General features: G+C 41.9%; 2 protein-coding genes and 2 long non-coding RNA genes across 7 annotated transcripts in view; 3 read left to right on the top strand and 1 right to left on the bottom strand.

Moving 5' to 3' along the window:
- Window positions 1-1069: 1069 nt before the first annotated feature.
- Window positions 1070-5072, top strand: LOC149128578 (uncharacterized). The gene is made up of 3 exons (XR_016221568.1): window positions 1070-1182; window positions 2754-2882; window positions 4723-5072. It is a non-coding gene; the product is annotated as an uncharacterized LOC149128578 (long non-coding RNA).
- SPA17 (sperm autoantigenic protein 17) lies at window positions 2524-17345 on the bottom strand (the record flags this gene model as incomplete). Its single annotated transcript, NM_001082626.1, is given in 5 exon segments — window positions 2524-2862; window positions 5087-5164; window positions 8838-8908; window positions 14874-15059; window positions 17217-17345. Coding segments are annotated over 4 exon segments (441 nt in total).
- Window positions 9526-15027, top strand: LOC149128577 (uncharacterized). 3 transcript variants are annotated; one of them, XR_016221566.1, is made up of 4 exons: window positions 9526-9996; window positions 12004-12142; window positions 13780-13916; window positions 14890-15025. It is a non-coding gene; the product is annotated as an uncharacterized LOC149128577 (long non-coding RNA). The 3 variants fall into 3 exon arrangements; XR_016221565.1 differs by having other exon boundaries at window positions 9527-9996; window positions 12004-12120; XR_016221564.1 differs by lacking the exon at window positions 13780-13916 and having other exon boundaries at window positions 9536-9996; window positions 12004-12120; window positions 14890-15027.
- SIAE (sialic acid acetylesterase) overlaps window positions 17340-18661 on the top strand; it is a 37471-nt gene continuing 36149 nt past the window's right edge. The window contains exon 1 of one of the 2 annotated variants that reach the window (XM_002708317.6): window positions 17340-17544. In XM_002708317.6, coding sequence (XP_002708363.2) covers window positions 17478-17544 — 67 coding nt within the window. In that variant the 5' untranslated portion in view covers window positions 17340-17477. The remainder of the gene's footprint in view (window positions 17545-18661) is intronic. The other variant, XM_051818768.3, reaches the window with a different exon arrangement.

Genomic DNA, 18661 nt, shown 5'->3' with positions numbered 1-18661 from the left:
GTTCCGCTTAGATGTTCCTGGTGCATGTTGTCTCTCTCCTCCTTTATAGTCCTCTTCCACCAATCCCAACTCTGCTGCCCACACACCAAGCACGCTGCTCTCCTCCAATCAGGAGCAGGATCAGCTCCTGCAGCTTATCAGTCAAGTTGGCGAGAGGCAGCTGCGTAGAAGCTGTTTGCTGTCTCTCAGCGCCATATTGTGGGAGAGCAGATGCATAGAATAAGTCTTAATTCCAGTAACTTAGTCTAGTCTCAGTTGCTCCCCACAGGCATCTGCAAATGAGGCCCTTCAGATCCCACCAGGGAGTTGCCCTGGCCAGGAGTCATCAGTTGCTCTCACATGCTTGAGCCGTTCCTAGAGGACCAGACAGAGGAGGAGGAAGGGCTGAGTATGATCAAAGGCATATGCAGATTTGCCTGGATGAGCCGCCACTGCCTGTGGCACTACATGTTGGAGACTGGCCCCCAGTGTTCACAGAGGTCCCTGTAGAGGCCAGCAAAATGTTGCAGAGAGTGACCAATTGAGGCTGATGTTGCCAGTGGTGAAGAAATTCACTAGAGCAGTCACATGGAGTTAGCAGAGATGGACTTGTTGAATATGCCGTGAGAGAGCAGGCAGGATAGCCAGAGGCCTCATGGACTACAATCCAAGATGTACATTCATGGCTGCAGCATCTTCCTAGTCAGGACGAGTTTTCCTGTGGTCCAACAGGTTTTCCCAGCCAGGTAATCTACGTTTCTGGGCAGAGCTGAGTCTGCACTGCCTTTAGGGACCTTGTCCATTAACTGCCCTGGGGCAACTCTCCACATAAAACATGGGACAACCACTGTGGTGTAGGCAAGAATCAGAATCAGCCAGAGCATCACCTGGTGTGCTAGACTGTACTACAATGTTATAGTAGAAGACAGCAGCCTTAATTAAATGGTAAGTGTAAGGCCACCACAAAACACACCAAACACCAGAATTAGAGGAAAGGTTTCTTGTCAGTGGAGGAAGCCCAAGGCGGGTGGGGTGCGGTGGGGAGGGAGGGAGGGTGAGGGCATAGGAGGGGAGTGGAGCTGACACCTGTGGTTGGGCCATGTGGTCACCTGGTTTCCAGCAATGGCACCAGCAGGCTATAGCCCAAGATGGCATCTGGGGCATAGATGGCACCACAGATAAGGCTGCACCATTTTATTAACAGTAAGACTACTTTCTCCCTATTTTACTGGGGGAGGGAACTATACCTTTTGCTCCATTTCATGAACTCTTAGTTTATTAGACAATAAACGGTAAGGAGGCCTTAAAAAGGAGAAACTAAACTTTCTAAAAATAAAGCCCTGGGACTTGAATGATTCATTGAAAGAAAAAAAAAAAGGCCCCTTAGTTTGTGAAACAGGTATCACCACTTGCACATTAAAGGGACTTGGTGAGCGGGGAGAGATGTTTGGTCTAGCAGTTAGTCACAGATTGGGAAGTCTGTGTCCCACATGGGCGTGGAGAAGTGGAGTGCCTGGGTTCCTTGTCTGGCTCCAGCTCTTGACTCCGGTTTCCTGCTAATGTTGACCACAGGAGGCAGTGGTGATGGCTCAGGTGATTAAGTTCCTGCCACTTACTGGCTCTGCCCACTGGGGAGTGAACCTAACAGAAGAGGGTTGGCCTCTGTCTCTGCTTCTCAAATAAGTAAATAAATAATTTAAAAAAGAGACTTTGGAAATTATGATACCTTTTGGTTCTTTTTTTAAATGTGGTATTGTTATTTGTCTTGTTTTGTGTGGATTTGAAGAGCAAGACAAAATAGAGTGTAAGCTGCAGGAACGTAAGAACAAATATTCACTACTAATTCCTAGCACATGAATGGTGCTCAGTATGTTTTCAATAAATGATTAGAGTATGTACAACAAATGAAAACTACCAAGCCTTTCTATTTTTCTAATAATTCAAGTATTCGTGAAGTTAAATAGACTACCCTTGAAAGACAGTGAAATTCTTCATCACTAGGAATGAAACAGCAGCTAAAGAACCATTTCAGATGTGTGATAGGGAGGATTTACTCATTAGGTGGTGGTTAGATATCGTAACCTGTGAATCTATAAAAACTCATACCCTGGGGCCGGCGCTGTGGTGCAGTGGGTTAATCCTCTGCTTGCGGCACCGGCATCCCATATGGGCACTGGTTCGATACCTAGCTGTTCCTCTTCTGATCCAGCTCTCTGCTATGGCCTGGGAAAGCAGTAGAAGATGGCCCGGGTTCTTGGGCCCCTGCACCCATGTGGGAGACCCAGAAGAAGCTCCTGGCTCCTGGCTTCAGATCGATCGGCACAGCTCTGGCCATTGCGGCCATCTGGGGAGAGAACCAGTGGATAGAAGACCTCTCTCTCTCTGTCTCTACCTCTCTCTGTAACTGTCTTTCAGATAAATAAAATAAAATAAATCTTTTTAAAAAACCCTCATACCCCAGTTCTGTAACTCTAAATCCAAAGGTCTCTCTACATAGACTTGGGAAGAGTATAAACAGTACTGATGACTCAAAGAACTCTTCAGTGGCAGGTATCAATGGCATGTTTATTAAACAAATGCTCATGACAGATTTTCACAACAGCAACTAATGCTATTTTGTAACACCAAAATTCCCTTACTAAGGAAAAAACTGACAATCAGAACAGGATTGATGGATTCAGCTGTTTTTCCATTTTTTTTTTTTTTTTTTTTTTTGCAGGTGTGTGTGGGGTAAAGCCAGTGCCCTCAATTGTTTTCCTCTGTTTCCTCTTCAGCTTTGTTGGTTCGAATTTTTTTTACATCTTCTCTGGCTAAGTGTCCCCGGAAGGCCGCTTGGATTTTGAGAGCAGCCATCTCCTCTTTATCTTTATCGTCTTCAGAGTCCTTCATTGAGAGGAGAAAAAGTAAGAGGCTTCTTAAATATTCCACATTTTGATGACATAAAAATAAATGTACTATATAGAGAGAACTCAGCCAAAGCATGTGGGAAATACAAGATGTGAAACTGTGCAAAAAAAAAATAAATGCATAAATTTAATAAATTTAGGGATGCAACTATCTGGAAGCTGCTGCTTCCTAAGGGAATTTTATATATTGACACATTGTATATGCACCAAATGGTGAATGCCAAAATAGCAAGCATTTTGTTTTGTCACTCTTTAATATGTCTCTGAAATAAAATATCATTGCCAACTTCTTTTTTTGCCCAAAATAATCCCTATTTAATAGTTTCCTGAGTGGTAACATTTTTGGGGGGAAACCAGTAAGAATCCCTGAAGCATGGTAAAAATGTTAAGAAGATTAGTAAATATACTGTTTCAAAATAATCATGATTACATAAAATGGCTTAAAATTATCTCCTAATTTCCAAATGATTGGCTAACCAAAATCATACTTTTAAAGTGGAGTGCCAAAGAGAGTTCCAGATTTAGTTCAGTAGTGTTGGATGTAACACTGCTAGCTGAACTTTGAACTTTATCATATAGCTTTTTTTTTTTTTAAAAAATAGGTACAGACAGTGAAATGCATGGCTCTTAAGTGTATTATTGAATAGATACATGGCTATTATTATCTTTTTAAATTATAAAAATAATACTACATATGCATTTAAAAAATTTGTGTTACTGGCAGTAAATGTTCTCTACCTTCCCAAATCCTTTTCTAAGATATATATTCTAATATATATATATTTAACCTATAATAATGATATATTTATAAATATATATCCTTTCAAAATTTCTATATTTTTCCATGTAACAGTATATCTTGGCTTTCTTTTTTATGTTATTATTCTGCACATAATTCTGCTTATCCTTTTTTTGTGACAATATTGTATTCCATTGTACTGATATATTTTGGTTTATTTACTTAATCTCTTATTGATGGACCATATTACAAACAGTAAGGCCAACTGGGCTCTTAAACTTTAAAATGGAAAACAGAATGCCATAAAACCCTCTGAGATGATGCCCCAAAATGGGCAAATAAATTATGCTCAAATTAGAAATCAACAGATCCCAACTCAAACTCATGAAAACCTACATACAGGCACCTGTGAAAGACACAAGGCAATCACACTTCCTTCCTTCTTCTTTGATTCCCCATTACATCTTGGTCCTATATTAGGCTTATTGGGTTGTATTGATATAATTCTGGAATAATTTGTAAGTGCCGTGAGGAGAAACCATGCTTCACTGGGTGGGAAACAAGGTATTCCTTGAGGGGAATGTTCATTTTGGGTGTCAATTATTGGATAACTAACTGTGACATTAAGACATAAAAAAGAACTCAGGAATTTGGCCTTTGACCTTGCAGAGAGTAAGTCCTTTCTCACTAGGTGTGATCCTTGAGTTTGGACTATGAAGAACACACACAACCATGATGTGCTGATAAATGTTTAACAACTGATTCTCCAGAAGATTTAAAAAAAAAAAAAAGCCCAGATTTGTGATGTTTGACATGGCCCTAATACTCCTTAAGTGGCTGATTTCAGATTATTAAAATGATGTTACTTAACATGAAGGTGGTTGGAGATGCCAACAATTGTCTCTTGAGAGTTGGCTCCAGCACACCTTTGAATAGATACTTTTGAAGATGAACTTCCCATGTCTGAATTGCTAGGATGTAGGTTATCAGGAAGACAGACATTTGTGTAGAGGGTATGCATGGAAGATGAATGAGTTGCATTGCATAAAGCCTTTTCTTTTGGCTATATGTAATTCTCTGTGATTTTCCTTTTGTTAGCTCTGAGCCTTTGCCAGTGTATGGTGGTGGCAGTGTCCATTAGTGAAAAATTCCAAAGGTGGAAGCTGAATCTCAAGGATCATGACTGGGGCTGTGAGTTCTGTCTACCTTTCTCCACAGGGAGATTTTCTACCCACTGACAGTCTTGGAAATGATTTTATTCTTAATGAGAAGAATGTGTTTCCCTTTGCAAGAGGCATGGATGAAAATGATTAACCAGATAGTTTATCACGGATGTTACTTATCTTGAAAGCAATATAGCTTAACAATATACATAATAGATTTACTCACATACTTAGGGTATAATTTTAAGCTATGTAATATCATTCTTGGGAATCCAATATACATGGAAAATAGTACATACTATGGTCAGGACTGGTGTCTCTTCCTCTGTCACAGATTGAGACTTTTCTTCAGCTTCACATTTCTCAGATTCATGCTCCTAGAGAGAAGGGAGAGGGCCAAATAGGCAATGTTTCCAAAATATAAAAGTCTTTCAACAAAATGCTTATGGGTAACTAAATATTAAAACTGAGAAGTAGAGGGAATCAAGTTTATCTTTTAACAACAGAAGTACACTGGAATATGAAAAAAAAAATGAAAATTCTCAAGGGAGCATGTATAAACAAACATCAAAGACAAAGAAATTGGTTAAAATGTTTGATCTTCTGCTTTTGCAATGTATTTGCCATTGTTTTATTAAAAACAAACCAGTCTTATACTAAATGTTGTTAAGATGCTGTAATGAATCCTGAGCAAAGTATAAAAAGGCGGTGCCAATAGTTTCTAAAGTAGAAATAAAACAAATGCCATTTTGCTTCATAGTATGAAGTTGAGTTGACTTTAAAAAAATATTTGAGGGCTGGCACTATTGGTGTAATGGGTAAAGCCGCTGCCTGCAGTGCTGGGCATCCCATATGGGCACCGGTTCAAGTCCCTGCTGCTCCACTTCCGATTCAGCTCTCTGCTATGGCCTAGGAAAGCAGTGGAGGATGGCCCTAGTACTTGGGCCCCTGCACCCACATGGGAGACCCAGAAGAAGTTCCTGGCTCCTGGTTCCTGGCTTCGGATCAGTGCAGCTCCGGCCATTGTAGCCATCTGGGGAGTGAATCAGGGGATGGGTGGAAGACATATACTCTCTCTCTCTCTCCCTCTCCTTCTCTCTCTCTCTGCCTCTGCTTCTCTGTAACTCTGCCTTTCAAATAAATAAATAAATCTTTAAAAAAATTTAAAAAAATTGAGAGGCAGATGAGACAGAAAGAACAAGAGAGAGAGAGAGAGAGAGAGAGAGCGAGAGAGCAAATGATCTCATCCCATCCTCTGGCTCACATCCGAAATGTCTGCAATTGTTGGGACTGGGCTAGCTACAGCTGAGAGCCAGGAGGTTTTTTTTTTTTTTTTTTTTTTTTTTTGTTTGTTTGTTTGTTTTTTTGAAAGGCAGAGATCTAGAGAGAGAGAGAGAGAGAGAGATCTTCCATCTGCTGGTTTACTACCCAAGTAGCCACAACAGCCAGGTCTTGGGCCAGGCTGAAGCCAGGAGCTTCCTCTGGATCTCCAAATGTGGGTGGGAGTGGAACAAGGACTTGGGCCATCTGCTGCTGCTTTCCCAGGAGCATCAGCAGGGAGCTGGATTGGAAGTGGAGCAGCTGGGACTCTAACATGCGCCCATATGGGATGCTGGCACTACAAGCGATGGCTTAATCTTCTGTGCCGACACTGAGAGCCAGGAATTCAATCCAAGTCTCCACCCTGAGTGGCAAGAATCTGATTACTTGAGCCTTCACCATTGCTTCCAAGGTCTGTGTTAGCAGGATGTAAAAGTCTGACACTGGAGATGGGTACTGAACTCAGGTGCTTCGATTTAGGACATGAATATTTTAACTGCTGGCTAACCGTCCGACACTGACTTTTTAATGAAGTTTATGAATTTAAAACTAGGTCAAAGAAGAAATTTCTGGGGCTGGCACTGTGGCATAGCGGGTAAAGCCACTGCCTGCAGTGCCAACATCCCATATGGGGGCCGGTTCAATTCTCGGCTGCTCTGCTTCTAATCCAGCTCTCTTCTGTGGCCTGGGAAAGCAGTACAAGACGGCCCAAGTCCTTGGGTCCCTGTACCCAGGTGGGAGACCTGAAGAAGCTCCTGGCTCCTGGTTTCGGATCTGTGCAGCTCTGGCCATTGCAGCCAATTGGGAGTGAACCATTGGATGGAAGACCTCTCTCTCTCTCTCTCTCTGCCTCTCTTCTCTCTGTGTAACTCTGACTTTCAAATAAATAAATACTTTTTTTAAAAAGAAGTAATTTCTGCTTTAGGAAGTGATTTAAATATAAAACAAAAAATCAGCTATGCCTATTTGACATGACTATTGAAGTCTTCTTCCAAAATAGAGGCATCACTAATTCATCACACATGGGAAGAGCCTTGTTAACATATAAAACAGAAATTTAAGGATATATAAGCTAATCAAACAAAGCTTTTAGAATTTAAAAAAAATGCCTGAAATGTTTATGCGACAGAATGGTTGAAAAATTTTTCTACATTATTCCTTTGATTTCAATGAAACACAAGAGAAATAAAACATGAACATAGAGAATACAGTAAAATAAACAGATCACCCCTATATCTGTAGGCACAAATGGATAGAACTTACTTCACTTTTGAACTCATGAAATAAGTCACAGCTACTTCTTCAGGAAACTCCCTAACTGTATTAGAGGATCTACCAACACCTGACCTTTTAGGTAGCTTGGCTAATGGTATCATCTCACTTGTCTAGTGTTCTCTGTGGGGAGCAACTGAGACTAGACTAAGTTACTGGAATTAAGACTTATTCTATGCATCTGCTCTCCCACAATATGGCGCTGGGGAGGAGCAAACAACTACGCAGCTGCCTCATCAGTTTGATAAGCTGTAGGAGTTGATCCTGCTCCTGATTGGAGGAGAGCAGCATGCTCGGCGTGTGGGTAGCAGAGTTGGGATTGGTGGAAGAGGACTATAAAGGAGGAGAGAGACAACATGCACCAGGAATATCCGGATAACATCTGAGCAGCCCCCGAGAGAGCCGAGAGAGCCGGCTGGCGGTGTGCCGCTCCCCCGCGGAAGTGGGGAAAGTGGCAGGGGGAACCGCCCCTCCACGGAGGTGGAGGGGTCGGCAGCCAACCCGGGAAGGACCAGCAGCAAACCCGGGAAGGTCCGAGCAGACAAAAGAACAGTGCAGGGTCCTGTGTTGTTCCTCCGCGAAGAGGGGGAGCGACATTCTCAAATTTTAATGTCCCTTCCAATTAACTTTAGGAATCTTGTTAAAATGTAACTGATCTGCAGGCCTGGAGCAGGGCCCAAGCTTTTAAATTTCTTTCAAGTTTGCAGTTGATGCAAGTGATACTGATTCCACACAGCCTTTCCCAAGCAACCTTCCTCATTCGAACCACAGAACACAGAGAATGCTTTGAGTGTCTATTTTCTCAATTCTCCCAAGGGTGGCATGGAATTAGACTCATTCTAGATAAAAAGTAAGCCACTGATTCCCCACCTGTGACAGTTTAGGGCTTAACTTGGTTTAAGGCTTATTTATTTATTTATTTATTTTGAGGAACCTTGGTTGAGAAAGTCTGTCTTGGATAGGTTGCTTCAGAGAGAGACAGGTTCAGTCTCTGAAGAAGTTAACTTTACAGAGAAAACCTGATACTATCACCATCTTTAATTCCAATCAATGTTTTGTAACATGTAAATGATAATGAAATATTGGAGTAATAGTGTTTTATTTTATAAAATATCATTGATTAATTCAACAGGGATTTGTTGAGTACCTGCTACTGCTAAGCTCAATAAAATTTGAATAAATGATGCATAATTATTTTATATTTTTCAAGCACCTTTCTTCTGTTGATAATCTTTAAATTTGAGCCAAGTGTCATCTTTAAACTTGAGCTAATTATCTGTGTGTGATTCAGAGACCTTAGAAAATAATTCCTCATGAGAAAAATGGCACAATTAAACAGTTTGAATAGGTTATTTGTCATACCTCACACAGTCCTTACAATTCTGGGGAGACTCTAAAAGTCTGTTTTGTGGACAGGCAGAATAAACAGCCAAATCCAGTAGCTTCATAGAACTATACCTGGAACGCATGGTTGTTATAGAAGCGGTCATCAACCTTAGCCCCCCATTCAGCTGGATCAAAGTTGGTTTCTGAATAATAAAGATACAGTAATGTCAGACTCATTTGGGCTCATTCAAGTAAATCTAGAATAGTAACAAAATAAGTTTCTTGTTTCAAATCACAGGTTCTTTACTGACAAGTTGAAAATTTATTGATATTGCACTTAGCCTAACATAGAAGACATTACCACCCATGATCATTGAATACAAGTATCCATGGATTTCAAACTTTTCTGAACCAAAAATAAAATTATTTAATTCTACTTTCCATGAACTTTTTGAAGTACCCTCATATATGATGACCAATTAAACATTAGATGAGCCTATGGAAATATTTAGAGAAGCACTAAAAAACATAATTTCTGCCTTCACAGAATTTCTAGAGGGAACAAATGTCAATACTTAGTATTAATACAGGCACTTACAGAAAAATATATAAAAATAAATGCTAAATAGTCAGGAAGTTTGGAAAAGTGAAAGATGGGAGAGTTATTTTTAATGATGCACATAAGACTGACATAGAAAGAAAGTGATACATACATTTAAACAAAATTTATTCTTTTTTCATTATGAAACTTAAAACTTAGATAGTAGCGAGAACAGTGTAACAAATCTAATATGCATCACTTGGATTCAATAATTATTAACTCATGATCTATCTTGTGTTACCTATAACCTTTTATTCTGATTAATTTTTTTACCCTTTCTTCTATTTCAAAGTCAACTCCAAGTATCCTAGTATTTTATTTATATTTCAGTATGCATTTCTGATACAGTTTAAAAATATAACCACCTTACCATTAGCACACCTAAAGATACTAACAATAATTTCTTAATATTAACTTTCCAGTCAACTATCCAAATTTCCCCCATCATCTAATATATTTTTTATTGTTTGTTCAAATTAAAATCCCAAAGTGAGCACACATATTCTTTTGTTATTTTTTCAATGTTTTAATGTGAAACTCCCAACCGCCTAATTTTTCCTCATAATTTATTTGTTGATAAGATTAGGTAATTTATCCACAGTTTAGCTATTTCTGACTCTACTTTCATGGTGGCTTTTAACAGGATCCTCTACCTGTGAATTTCTTGTGGACTGACAGTTTGATTTGCAGGTAGGATCTCATTTGTGAGGCTTTTTTCTTTTGTTTTATTTTTTTGGGTCAAGAGTGTTAGGAAAAGAGTTGCAGATTGGTCCTCCTCACACGGGGCACCATAAATCTTAGGAAGAGGCACAGAATAGAGAGGAGGCAATGTACAAATTTATAGCCAGACTGAATTTATTCAGAGAAAATAAATTCGTAGAGGTAAGTGACCAACTGCCCATGTGCACATGATGGAACATGTGGCAGAAGGCCTCGACCCCCAGGGTAGGGGGCAGCAGGTGAAAGGGAATTCCTGGAACTGGTCTTTCAGGTGGCCATGAGGGGTGGGGTATGAAGGCAATAGAGTGTGAGACCCAGTTGAGATTCAAGGGCAAGGAATACATTCCAATGTTTATCTATCTTCTGGGCAATGAAAGAGAATGGCTGAGGCTTATATCTTTGTTCCATCAAGAGTATTCTACTACTGTTGTGTAATTCTGTCAGGAGATATATCTAGTTATTATCTCTTGCTATAATTTTTACATGCTGATTGATGATCATTGTTTTAGGTCATTTAAAAATTTTATTTGGTTTATTTGAAAGGCACAAGGCAGAGAAAGAGACAGATAGAGATCTTCCTTTGGCTGGCTCACTCCCCAAATATTCACAACAATCAGAGCTGGGTCTGGCCAACTCAGAAGCCAGGAACTCCATCAAAGTGTCTCCCACATGTGTGGCAGGGACTAGAGTACTTGAGCCGTCACCTGCTGCCTCCCAGAATATGCATTAGCGATATCAATCAATAAAGAAAAATTTAAGAACAAAAAAGGAAGGTTATGGGTTTGATCCTTTTCCTTTAGTTACCAGTTTTCAGAATAATCAATTGGTTCTATAGGATCCTCAAGGGTGAGAAATGCATGTTCTTTGTTTCTGTTATGTATTCATGAATAGTTTTAATAATTTGGATGAATTTCAATCCACTGTATTTATTACTCTCACTGATTCTCTAGTTGTACAAAAGGGAGTTTACGCAGGTGCTCAGATGCCCCTGAATCCCTCACAAACAGCTCTGGCCATCTTTGATAGCTTCCTCCTCTAGGTGTTAAGCCTCACCTTGTATATTTTTGTCCAGTTCATGGATTCAGTTATCCAAGTAAGAAGTCCTGATTCCTCAGAAATGGTATTTAGAGATGATAGTTTAGGGACTAAGTAGATGACTTAATTGTATGGGTTGGGCATTGTTTTGAGGCTTTTTTTTTTTTTTAATGTATTAGAGATAGAAAATACTTCTTTCATTTTTTTAAAGTAAAAACATATAATGAAATCACACTTATTTTTCAACTCACATTTAGGATTACAGGATTTTATTAACGTCTTTGATTTATAATTACATGTCATTTTTTCCTACAGTAAAAATTTATTCCATCAACACTGGAATAGTTGCTTGCTTTATGTTCTACAATGTTCTATAGTGAGGGTATTCCAAAAAGTTTATGGAAATAGAATTAAAAATAAGCTCATTTTGGTATAAAAATTTTGAAGTTATTTCATAGTATGCATTTTTCACAAACTTTTGGAAGACTCCTCATATACATGAATTTCAATTTTTTTCCACCAAAATAAACTTATCTTGTTTCTTTATTCTTCTTCATTTTTGTTTTTACAGCTACATATTTTTTTTTTATTTTTTATTTTTTTTTTATTTTTGACAGGCAGAGTGGACAGTGAGAGAGAGAGACAGAGAGAGAAAGGTCTTCCTTTGCCGTTGGTTCACCCTCCAATGGCCGCCGCTGCAGCCGGCGCACCGTGCTGATCCGATGGCAGGAGCCAGGATCCAGGTGCTTTTCCTGGTCTCCCATGGGGTGCAGGGCCCAAGCACCTGAGCCATCCTCCACTGCACTCCCTGGCCATAGCAGAGAGCTGGCCTGGAAGAGGGGCAACCGGGACAGAATCCGGCGCCCCGACCGGGACTAGATCCCGGTGTGCCGGCGCCGCAAGGTGGAGGATTAGCCTATTGAGCCACGGCGCCGGCCACAGCTACATATTATTCCATTGAATGTATTCTTCACTTACTCAATAAATCTACTTTTATAGATATCCAGGTTGTTTCCACAAATGACGATGCAATGAAAAGTATAGAAATGTAATTTAAAGGTAAAATACATATGCAATTTTGGTAGGTATTGCTGAGTTATCCTCCTTGAGGCTGTATCATCTTACATCTCTCCCAACAATATATGAGTGCCTATTTCTCTCTATCTGATATGTTAGAGAGGCTGTTGTTGGTAGCTCATTGTAGTTTTGATTTGGACTTCTGTTATTATGGGTTACTTTGAGAATATTTTCATATGTTAAGGGCCATTTGCATTTATTTTTATGTGAACTGTATCTCTTGTCCACTTCTTTGATTGGGTTATGTGTTCTAGCACCTTTTTCACAAGCTTTGTTTACAAGGCTTATTAACCCATTGGGATATAATTACAAATATTTTCTTTCAGTTTGTCATTTGTAATTTCATTTTCTTCATGGTACTTTTTGCCATGTAAATGTTTATTTTTATGTTGTCAGTTTTTTATCTATCTGTTCCCTAATTTGCTTCTGGATTTTTGAAACAATTAAAACAAATTAGCTAGCAAATTTTCTTCCTAGGTTATATAAAAATTCACCCTTTTATGTTGTTCTTCTCATTTAAAAATATTTAAATGCTAGACCAGTTTAGCATTTACCCTGATGTACAATACAAGAAATTTATCCATTTTTATCTTTTTCTATTTTCATTCTAATATCATTTAATAAAACATCCACCTTTTCCTTAGTGATTTGAGATAGTTACTACTCATATTGTATGCTAACATCTTTGCTTTTACAAAGACAAAAATGAAAATTAGTAGTTACCTATTAAGAATGCTGGCAAGGAAATTCTTATACCGTGTGGAAGATTGGTCCACGATTGCTTTTGCCTTTTTGGAGAAACTAAATTCTGACACAAGGGGTCTTCAAAAAGTTCACAGGCTATGTATATTATGAAAAAAACCTGGGGCCGGTGCTGTGGTGTAGCAGGTGAAACTGCCGCCTGCTGTGCCAGCATCCCATATAGGCGCCAGCTCTCTTCCCGGCTGCTCCACTTCCAATCCAGTTTTCTGCTATGGTCTGGGAAAGCAGAAGAAGAAAGCCCAAGTCCTTGGGCCTCTGCACCCTCATGGGAGACCTGGAAGAGGCTCCTGGCTCCAGGCTTTGCATTGGCACAGCTCCAGCTGTTGCTGCCAACTGAGGAGTGAACCAGCAGATAGAAGACCTCTCTCTGTCTCTGCCTCTCCTTCTCTCTCTGTATAACGCTGACTTTCAAGTAAATAAATAAATCATTTAAAAAAAAAAGAAAATAGCCATACATGGATTTCAAAATTATTTTGCACCAAAATAAATATGTTTTAATTAAATTTTCCATGAAATTCTGAAGTACTCCCATATGTGTTTCAGTTAGATAATTCACCTTTGGTTGACATGGGTTGAAATGGGTGTGGTTCTTAATTTTTTAAAATATATTACCCATGGTTTATTAGTTAGAGAGATAGTATCCTGAGACCATTAATCTGAATCATCATTTCCTTTTATTATTGTGATCTGGTAACAATGACTCAAATGTTTTTGTAATGGGATATTTCTGAGTTCTAAAATTAAATAATGACTAAAGACTTTTTACTGCATCAACTATTTCATTAATTTAACATTAATTTATTTAATGGTCACAGTTCATGTCTTTTCCCAAAGGATTTCTCTTAACCTTTCACCTCTGAAAAATGTCTATGTTTTCAGTTGAATTGAAGTTTCAGACAATGCAACAAATATTCACATTGACTTGATATGGAAAAGCCCAACAACACTCAGGAAACTGGCAAAGATTTTGGGCTCTGCAAGGGGAGGACAGAGAAGACAGGGGGTGGAGCTGTGCAGTGCGCATGGACGCTGTTTAAGTTTAAGCTTTGTGTTAAGTTTCCTCTCTCTATACAATGATTTACAATGGAATGTAATAGCTTGTGGCTATTTCCAGTCAGCTTTACCATTTTGTTGGAGTATTATAATCCAAAGGAATGACAATTGCTTACACGAAATGATTGTTGTAATCAAGAAGAGGTTCTTAGTACAAATTAAAGGTCTAACGATTCCCATTTTGAGCACTGGGTCAGGTCCTGATAGTTAGGAACCTTTAAGTTAGCAACGTGGAAATTTTGTTTATGGAAGTGACTGAACTTTGTTTTGGCTCTCAACCAAAGACTTAATTGTTAGTGTGACTCTTAGTCTGTGCAGGATGGGACTTGGAAGAGTATAAAGAATGTAAATTCCCTTTCCAAACTGGCAGTACATTTTTCAGAGCAGTTTGTTTTTATGCCTTTAATGTAGAACAGTTTTGTATACTTCAGTGAGTATCAGTTTACTCAGTCTAAGGAATGTACAGCATTACTTTTTACAATACTTTTATAATACTTTCAAATGAGAAGAATCAAAATTTAAAGGGAATCACAAACTCTCCTGTCCAGAAGCATAGCCAGTGAACTGCTGGGGCTGCACAGGACCGGTCAACTGCAAAGCAGAGAGCAAGATGCTATGATCTTTTGTGGTTCCCTTCCACCCTGTGAGTCCACAAGACATACAGTGAAGGTCTTGGCAGTAAACTGATGACGTTCAAATTACATGGAACTCATTCAAGGGGCACACAATTAGTTCAAAGAGCAAGCTTCAAATTATTTGAAGCTACCTGCCTCCTAATAGCTCTCTGTAGAATGGAGATGACATTAAGCAAATTTTACCATAACCAAATGCTGAGTCTCTTATTTAAAAATGCCTATTGATTGCTTCTCGGCCTTTTGGCTAAATTCAAGTGTAAAAATGCCTATTGGATAATAGCTTACTCTCTCTTTTCTCTAGAAGGTTCTCAAAATATGCTGCTGCAAAAGCTGGAATGTTGTCCGGTTGCTCCCTCAGAATCTCACGTGTCAGCCCTTCAAGAAGATTCCCAAATCCTTGTGGAATTCGATAGTGGGTGTTGGAAAATGGAATCGACATCTCCTTGGCAAGAACTTGCCTATGTGGTACCTAGAGATTAGAGAGCACTTTCAATGTGTCTGATTTTAACTATGTAATCACAACCATGACAATGATTTCTGAAACCCAGAATTTCTGGACTTCCGTTCTTTTATCCCAACACAACCCAAGTCATCCATCTCTTACAAAGAACCCTCTGTTCTGTATTATGATTTAGAATATTACAAACCCAATTAGCCAAATTATTTTGAAAAATACAGATTTTCACTGTGACACTAAGCATGTTTTCTATCCTGTGGGGGAGGCCTAGAGGAAACTTCCTGAGCCTGCCTCGAATTTGAAATCCTGTCTTTAAGTTTCAAATCCCTGGTGGCAAACACCCTAGCCCCAGGGCGCTTTTGCCTAAGGATCATTAAGGTGGTATAATAGGAGTGGCTAAGACTCTTTTGCATCACATCACCCCACCCCTTGCCCATATCCACTCATCTACTCTGTGCCATCCGCTCTGTACCTCAGCTATTAAATACACCTCCCTTTTACAATAAAGTGAGACCCTGCTTCGACTGGGCTCCACACCGTGCCTGATTGTCCCCCGGGTTTGGGGAAGGCTGAGTGGCGGGTGGCGCACTTCCCCTCCTCGGTCAAGGCAAGCTGCGGGTAGCCTGCCTAATTCTCCAGTCGTGGCGAGGAACAGTCACCGCACTATCCCTCTTTTTCTGTTCTTCTTCTTCTTCTTTTTTTTTTTTAAGATTTTATTTCTTTTAAGAGGCAGAGTTACAAAGAGAGTCAGAGACAGAGAGAAAGTCTTCCATCTGCTGGCTCATTCCCCCAAGGCCAGAGCTGGATCTGAAGCCAGGAGCCTCTTCCGGGTCCCCCATGAGGGGTGCGGGGCCCAAGCACTTGGGTCATCCTCCACTGCTTTCCCAGGCCATAGCAGAGAGCTGGATTGGAGGAGGAGCAGCCAGGACTAGAACTGGCGCCCATATTGGGATGCCAGCACCTTAGGCGGGGATTAACCTACAGTGCCACAGCACAGGCCCTCTCTTTCTCTTCTTAAAACGGTAATTTATGCTATTCCACAGCCATTTAGAGAGAACCATTGTTAAATGAATGTTGAACTCATTATCAGTTGCTAAGAAGACCCAGTTTAGGCTCTTAAAAAAAAACTGTGGTGCACTAGGTTAATCCTCCACCAGCAGTGCTGGCATCCCGTATGGGTGCCGGTTCTAGTCCTGGCTGCTCCACTTCCAATCCAGTTCTCTGCTATGGCCTGGGATAGCACTGGAGGATGGCCCAAGTGCTTGGGGCCCTGCACCCGCATGGGAGACGGGGAAGAAGCTCCTGGGTCCTGGCTCCAGATCAGCACAGCTCTGGCCGTTGCGGCCAACTGGGGAGTGAACCAGTGGTTGGAAGACCTCTCTCTCTGTCTCTCTCGCTGTCTGTAACTCCACCCATCAAATAAAAAAAATAATAAAAAAAATAAATTAGGAACGAGTCCTGATTCTATTTAATTCTAACTTGTCTAACTGGAAGCCTCACACTTCAACTTTCCCTCCGCTGACTCATCTAAAGCCTGATCCACACGGCCTCCGAGTACCTTTACCTTTGAACTCTGGAATGAGGAAGCCGGGGTGGGGAGGGGAATGAGATGGTAGGTCATGATTTTCAAACCCCAGTCCCTAAACCTCTGAGATTGTTTTCCTAGTTTTGTCGTGACCCGTGTTGCAATTCAAGGGCTACACTAGGGGCAGGTGCCAAGCAGTGGGGTAGGCCACCGGTATGAGGGGCGCACGCGGGACCTGCCGGGTGTGTCAAGGCCGGAAAACGGCGGGCCCGTGGCGAGGGGCTGAGACTGGGAAACTGGACGATTTAACGAGGCCCACCCGCGGAGGGCTTTCTCTTTTTCTTGTCTTTTCTTTTTTTTTTAAACGCAACAGAAGTGCGGAATCTTTCTGGGGCTGTACAAGGCCGGGTGAGACCCCGAGGAAGCGCTGGGGAGTGGGAGGCCCGCCGGACAGCCGTTGGGGCAGGGTCTTGAGGCCCTGGATTTCAGACCCTCGCAGAACAGGCTGCCTTCGCTCCCAAGCTGTTTGCTCCAGGGTTTCCGGGACGAATCGGGGATAGTGGAAGAATACGGCAGACGAAGGGAAAAGGCGAGGCCTCGGCACTGCAGAGGAAGTGGGGGAAACCGCCTCACCTCTTCTTTCTCTCCGAGCTGATACCCAGGATTCCGGTTGTTTTTTCTCGTTGCTGGGTAACCGTTTTTTTTTTAAAAGGGAAAAAAAAAAAAAAACTACGGCGGCCGGGACGGGAAGCGGCAGGCTTTTCGCCGCCGCCAGAGGGACGGTCCTGGGAGGGGTGGAGTCGGCAGGCCGCGCCCCGCCCGGGCCACGCCCTCTGCCCACGTGGCTCCTCCCCCAGCTTGGGCGCCCTTTCTGAGTCCCGCGTGTTGGCGGCGGTTCGTCGCAAACATGGTCTCGCCTGGATCAGTCCTTGCGCTGGTGCTGTCAGTAATCCTGTGGGCCGACAGAAGTGCAGGTGAGGCGGTCCGGCGAGGCCGCACCGCTGCCCCTCAGCCTGCGCGGGCTCCCAGCCGCCGCGTCTGCTGCGGGTTCCGGTCCGCGTCGCCCCTTTCAAGGTCGGAGAAGGAACCCCAGCTCCGAGCCGGCGGTGCCGACCCAGGCCTGGCCCGCAGCAGCCTGCCGGCCCCGAGCCTCAGCCCGACTGCTTTCTCTCCTCCCTTCCTCTCGCCCAGGCTGCTGGTGGGGCCCGAGAGTCGAGTTTCTTTGAGCGGGGGAGGTCCAGATGTGCCCAGGGTCTTCGAGTGCCTGCAGTGCCTGCAGCCGGAGCTCAGGGAAGGGGGCGAAGCCACTTAGATACTATTTGGAAACAGGTGTCTGAGTCATCCGAAACGTTTCAGCAGCTGCCCCCTCAGTGGAGCCCTTGGGGAGGGTTTGCTTCAGGCTGGATTCCTTGGGGAAATCAAGTTTTACTAGTTTAAGTGGTTATTAGGGCTAAGAAATACAGCCCCCTCGCTAGCTCAGAGTATTTCAGGCTCAGCTTTGATTTCGGGTGCAGCTTAGATACAGGTGGAGGGAAAAGAATGCCTGGAAGTGGCCAGGAGGGTCACTCAACAATGGCTCTTGTGCAGGTCAGAACCTATCGTTTAAATGCCCTAGACTGGACACTGACTGGGTCAGGGTGGAGAAACCAGTAGGTGAAATGTGTGTGCTAATGCAAAGTCCGATCTTAAGGAGGGATCTTTTTTGGATAACACCCCCCCCCCCCCTTTGCCTGCCAAAGATCTCTGTAAGGAAATTAAGGTTGAAGTGGGAGAGAGCAGTTGCAGAAACATGGCTACTGTTCCACCTAAGAACTGGAAAGCTACCTTGAATCAGGTGGACTGCAGCCCATAAATGTTTTCTCAGAGTTTAACGGAAGTGCAAACTAGTAGCATTGTCTTCTTGCCAGGGACCTTTGATCTGGGAGAAGGTATAGAGGAGGGTAGAGCCATGGTTTTATGAAGGCTCTGTCGAAGGCTGTTAACTTTTTTTTTTTTTTTTGACAGGCAGAGTTAGACAGTGAGAGAGAGAGAGAGAGACAAGAGAAAGGTCTTCCTTTCTCCGTTGGTTCACCCCCCAAATGGCCGCTACGG

The sequence above is a fragment of the Oryctolagus cuniculus genome, chromosome 1 (assembly GCF_051225735.1).
Source record: "Oryctolagus cuniculus isolate XC-2025 breed Fujian yellow rabbit chromosome 1, ASM5122573v1, whole genome shotgun sequence".
NCBI classification, from domain to species: Eukaryota; Metazoa; Chordata; class Mammalia; order Lagomorpha; family Leporidae; genus Oryctolagus; species Oryctolagus cuniculus.
Note: the sequence above shows the minus strand (reverse complement) of the source record. Positions and strands in the feature narration are given on the sequence as shown.